At 32.8% G+C, this 6,000-nt stretch overlaps 1 protein-coding gene across 3 annotated transcripts in view; it reads left to right on the forward strand.

The window, feature by feature from the left end:
- LOC149549697 (Intron maturase, type II family protein) overlaps positions 1-3,807 on the forward strand; it is a 47,321-nt gene extending 43,514 nt beyond the window's left edge. For 2 of the 3 annotated variants that reach the window (XM_089792981.1, XM_089792982.1), the window contains exon 2: positions 1,235-3,807. In XM_089792981.1, the coding sequence (XP_089649107.1) occupies positions 1,235-3,702 (2,468 nt within the window). In that variant the 3' untranslated portion in view covers positions 3,703-3,807. Of the gene's footprint in view, positions 1-1,220 lie in introns of all 3 variants that reach the window. The other variant, XM_089792984.1, reaches the window with a different exon arrangement.
- Positions 3,808-6,000: the final 2,193 nt, after the last annotated feature.

Genomic DNA, 6,000 nt, shown 5'->3' on the forward strand with positions numbered 1-6,000 from the left:
GATTTGTAATATATATATATTGTCAACTACTAACATTTAAACAGCAAATGTTTCAATACACTAAATGCTAACATTCTTAACAGTTTTGGCATTGTCTGTATACCTTTACTTCTCCAGCTATGTTGAAGTCTTCATTCATTTATTGCCTTCATCGGTTCTAATAATATGGGCAACAGACCTCTTATTTCATATGCCGTTTCATCTTTCTATGATTCCCGTGACTTAAGGAACTGCCATTGCCTTGTCCCCTGCGTGACTCTTCCTTGGGCAGTGAGCACTCTTTTCATTCTTGGTGTTTTAGTCTTTATGTGAGATAGAGACATTTTTTGTAGTGTGTGTCATCCTGAAGAAAAGAAAAATCTCATATATGCTGTTCTGTGTAATATCAGCGATTGTTATATAATGGTGTAACATTTTTCTGTGAGATTCATTCTTGAGTTATCTGATCATTATATACATAGATTGTAAAATTCTGATTAAGTTATATTAAGCTTATTGATTGAGGATTGAAAAGGCTTCAATTATAAGCAGCATTTTGTAATTGTTTTCATATTTGACGGGCTGGGGTTTTTCCCTCAAGAGGGTGTTTTTTCTCAGGATAACTCTTGTGTGTTATCTGTTTTACAGTTTGTGTATTTCTGTTGCAATATCTTCATTCTGGTTCAAAAAGTTAACAAATAAGCCAGAGCCCATAACCAAATAACCAATCAGTGTATTGGGAAAAAAGGTTCCGACTATGGTCAATTATTTATTTGAATTAGAATTATAGCAACGGACAAATGAAATTCAAAGATTATGCCCTGAGTAACTATAGATTTATCATTTATCCTATAGATCTATTTCACAGAGAAAATTTGGAGGGAAAGACAAGTAATTAACTTTATCCTTCTGATATCAGCTTTTTCATTTTTCATATGAAAACATTGGGAGAGATAAATAAGAACCTTAAGTTTTTATACCCGTTTTATGATTTATCAGTTTTATCAAATTGCAATTATATGTCAAATACAAATTGCGCCTTTTTCTCATTATGGCAAAATTGCGCTTGACTCATAGCAGATTAGGGCATTTAAAGGAGAACTATACATGGTACTATGTCCATTTCTGAAAAGAGATATAGTCCAAGTATTGATTTATGATTATATAATATATTGTATGTTAGTTTTATTCTCTTTGTGCTTGATTGGATTCTTTTGTATTGTACTGATGTACTGAAGCAGTTATTCTGTGACAGAGAGAAATCATCTGAATTATGTCCACCAACATAAACAATATGCTTCTGCAGCTGTACCTACAAATACATATTATGATTTTGATCAAAGAAAGTTGAGAATTGATGTGAATGGCCATAAAATTGAAAGAAATGCCGAAGCAGAATTTTCTTTAGATTCAGGTCAATGGTCTATTAAGAGCAATCCTGTCAAGGAAGAGAGGAAAGAACACACTAGTTCCAAAAGATGTCTTGAATTACATGTGAAGACGTGTGTTAAGCAGCAACACGATGCTGGGAAGTTCCATGATCTTCTAGCAAATGTGATTGCAAACCCAAAAGTTCTTCATGTGGCTTATGAAAGTATAAGACTTGGCTCCAATCTCATGTCATCAGACATAAGTGAATTCTCTACTGTTTGTGATAGTAATGATAATTCTATCTGTGTTGATTCTATAGCACGGCAGCTGATTAATGGAGATTTTGATGTAAAATCAAATACCAGAGAACTATTTTTAATTCCACATAAAGAGAAACCCTTGGTGCTTCCCAATTTAAAACTGAAAGTTGTACAAGAAGCAATTAGAATGGCTTTGGAAGTTGTTTATAAGCCACAATTTTCCAAAATTTCACACAGTTGCAGAAATGGAAGAGGTCAACATTCAGCTCTAAAGTACATTCAAAATCAGGTACATAATCCAGATTGGTGGTTCACCATTTCAATAAAAAAGAAACTTGATAGCCCAATATTTATGAAACTTGTGGCAGCAATGAAAGAAAGGATTGAAGATGATAACATGTACAACCTTCTGGGTCAGATGTTTGAGGCAAATGTCCTAAATGTAGAATTTGGTGGTTTTCCAAAGGGTCAAGGATGTCCCCAAGAAGGTATTCTTTCTTCAGTTCTAATGAATATCTACTTAGACCTTTTTGATCAAGAATTTTATAAGATTTGTTTGCACTATGAAGCACTGGACAACAGGTCTGATTGTGAATGTAAGACAAATTCACTGAGTCAAAGACAACATTCTTCCAAGCTTCGGCAGTGGCTTCGCAATAAAATGAATCGACAATCTGAAGGAACCATACCAGCATCAGAAAATCGAAGACTACATGCATGCAGATATATGGATGAAATTTTTGTTGCCATTTCAGGCCCTAAAGAACTTGCAATTGAACTTAAAGATGGTATTGTTAGGTTCTTGGAGAAAATTCTTAATCTGGAGATGGAATCCACCAAAACAATAGTACACAGTACAGCTTCTGAAGGGATTCGATTTCTTGGCATGGATATTCAGTGTGTTTCTCTCGAGGAGTTGCAATTGTCAAAGAAAGAATCTTATAGGCTTATTCACAAGCTAAGTAGCAAAATTGATCAGTTTTCTCAACAAATAGATTGGCATTGGGAAGCATGGACAAAGAGATTAGGAAAGAAATGGATTGCTCATGCTTTAAAGAATATCAAGGAAGCCGATGCTGGTAAACCTGGGGCAACAAAGGAATTAAGTGAATGTCGAAAGCCTGGAATGGAACTGGATCACTGGTTCCAGGAAATGCTGATTATTTGGATACAGGACTTGGATAAGCAGTTTCAGAAGGATGGACATAGAAACTTGTGGCTTAGAAGAGTATCTGGAGAGGATCTTTTGTCTGAGCTCGTTATCAAGGCAGAATTACCGCAAGACTTATGTGAGTCATATTGTCTGTTTCAGGAGAAAGTTAAGGATTATCTGACTTCAGAATCTGGTACCATGAACACAATGAGAGAAAGCCTTGAAAATTCTAAGAATGAAACTGATAATAACAAATGTTTGAAAAACATGAGAATTATAGTGAATGCCCCAGTTAGTAGTATCATGAACAATCTCATCCATCTTGGGCTTCTAGACAGAAAAAGAAATCCTCAACACTTGCGTGCTCTTATTGCCCAAGAAGATTCACTCATTATTCATTGGTACACTGGTCTTGCCAAGAGATGGATAAATTATTTTTATTGCTGCAGAAATTTTTCAGTTGTTCAAGACATAATCAGTGATGTTTTGACAAGCTCCTGTATCCTAACCTTATCAGCAAAGCATAAGATATCATATACTAAGATTCGGAATAAGTTTTCTGAAGAACTATGTGCTATACCTTCGCGTGAAGAAACTGAAACTGGAACTCCATTCAAACCTGATACTAGTGATAGAACATCCTTTGGCAACAGTTTGTGGCTTCTAACAGTTAATAAATCTTATTGTCAATCTGCTAGATGTTCTATTGCATGCTGCAGTAGCAAAGCTACTAAGATGTATTTCTTACATAAAAATAAGCAAGAGTATAATTCCAGTTTTGAGGATAGAAAATGCCCTACAGGTTTCAATAGCCTTCATCCAAGCTTGGAAAAAAAATGTATACCCATGTGCACGGAACATGTGAAAGACTTGTACTCGGGTAAAATTACACTCCAAAATATTGATTTCACATTTGCCCCAATTTCAAAATCATCATAGTGGGCATGACTATAATATGATTTGTTATCTAGCGCATGGTTTTGCTTGTTTTGTATGATTGCCTCAGTTCCATCACAAATAATTATTTTCTGAGCCATTACTTCACCACTGTACTACATATTTTACCAACTTGTCAAAAATTTAATGATTTTAATATGATGAATAGTTTATAAACCTATTGCATCATCATCATTGTATTTTCCCAAAAAATATACTGAATCAAACTTTCAGTTAGCATGCTAATCAGAAGGTTTTAATTTAAAATCTATATGCATAGTGGCAGTGCACTTGAGGCTTGCCATGATAACTTAATGCCTGCATGCGATAAGGTCGTTGACTCATCTCATAGTTTATAGCTCAAGCAATCAGAGATCTTTGCAAATCTTTCAAAAGCTCCACCGGAAACCTTTTGGATATATGTTTAGGACCAATGAAGCTCCAATTTCTCTGGAACCTTTGGAAATAAAAAAATGATATCTTTTGAATAAATGGAAAGTTATATAACAATGCATATGCATCTTTAGGCTGGGTCCCATGGATGTCAGCTTTCTTAAAATAGAGCTGCTCCACGTGTATCATTTTTTGACAAGCTGCTAATTTTTTTCCAAAGTTGGTGGCCCCACCCTCCTCCCTAAAAAATAAGAGGCCTTAAAAAGTGGGGTTTCTATTTTGAAGAAAAAGATTCTAACCTTGTATTCTCATACGGCTGCTTAAGTGCATTTTGGGCTGGAAATAAGTAGTTGCTCCTTATTGCCAAGAACACGTGATTCCACAAACTTTTTTTCGCCTCCTTTAAAAAAATATTTTATTTATAAGTTCATCTTCGTAAAAGTATTATCTAATCAATTAATTTAGACTTTAAGTTTCCTGCTTCAAAATAAGCAGCAAAATATATGTTCATGTGGCCACAAGCTCCAGAATTATTTCCTATAATTGTTGAGCAGCCACTGCTTATCAAAATAAGCTAAGCAGTGGCATGGGAACATGCTCTAATAGACCCCCAAAGAATATCTTATGGAACCTCTTGGACCTATAAAATAGACCTATAGCCACCCCCTCGTGGGACCCTTGCCTTAGGGTTAGTAAGGCGTTGATATGCATGAAATTATTTTTAAATATATAATCAATAAATATAAAGGTGATGGATCTTTAAAGATTTGCAAACATAGAAATTGCTTGTAAGCAACGCCACTTCTAATTCAAGATGAAGTCTTTTGATTAGTCTTCATCTTATTCTTAAGAAAGCAATCTTCTTTATTGATGATATAATTTCTTTACAATCTATAGTGAATAATAGTTTCTAGAATAGACTTTGTGAAGATTTTTCCATCAACATTCTAGATGATGGATCATATGGTATGATTGGATATGATTGAAAATCTCTACACAATTTAATCAAGAAACGACTACATTATTATCTTTATAAAATAATAAAAGATCACACAAATATGATTGTTTTACTTGCTAGTGTTTTGTTATGTTCTCCATGTATAATCTAATTTCAATCTCTTATCTTCTTGTTTTTAAGATTATTTTCTCTTGTATACTCACGTAGGAACATCAGGAGGATTAAGTGACCTTGGATTTCAGTTTTCTTTTTATGTCTATGTTTGACAAGTTTGCAAATGATGTATAAGCAAGCATGGTGTAGAAGGAAAAAGTCATTAAGCTAATTATTATTAGCACATATATTACATTTGGATGAAGAGCTGTCCAAAGCAAGGTGATATTGCAAGAGTGGATTTTTTACCTTTGAGATTATGTGATATTATCATGCATTCATTTACATGCAACTTACACGTGGTCAAATATTTCAAAATCATTTTTAGGGCTGATAAGCTTTGTGTTGGTTACTCTGTAAAATTATTTTTTTGGCCAAAAGACTCTCAGCCCTTCCTACTAGTTAGTTGTTTATCTTAAAAGTGTTATGGGTTGCTCTCACTCTACTTTTAACTCTTATTTTTTTCCTATTTATTTAGCTTCATATCATTTATGATCTTTTTTTTAATTTTTTAATTTGTTTATTTTTAATTGCTTTAATTTTTATTTTTAATAATTTTAATTTATTTTTTTAAATAAGTTTAGTTTTTATTTTAAATATTGATTTTTCTTTATAATTTATCTAGTCAATAGAATATTTATGGGAGGATGTAATTTCTTTTGTTGTTATGATTTTTTTGAAATATTATTTTATTCATGTATGATAAATTAAATATAAATAAATAATATTTCTTAATTTATTTAAAATATTATTTTATTTAAATTAAAAATTATTTATAACTTAATTTATTAAATAAA

The sequence above is a fragment of the Cupressus sempervirens genome, chromosome 7 (genome assembly GCF_028749045.1).
Source record: "Cupressus sempervirens isolate cs-2001-9-10 chromosome 7, ASM2874904v1, whole genome shotgun sequence".
Taxonomy (NCBI): Eukaryota; Viridiplantae; Streptophyta; class Pinopsida; order Cupressales; family Cupressaceae; genus Cupressus; species Cupressus sempervirens.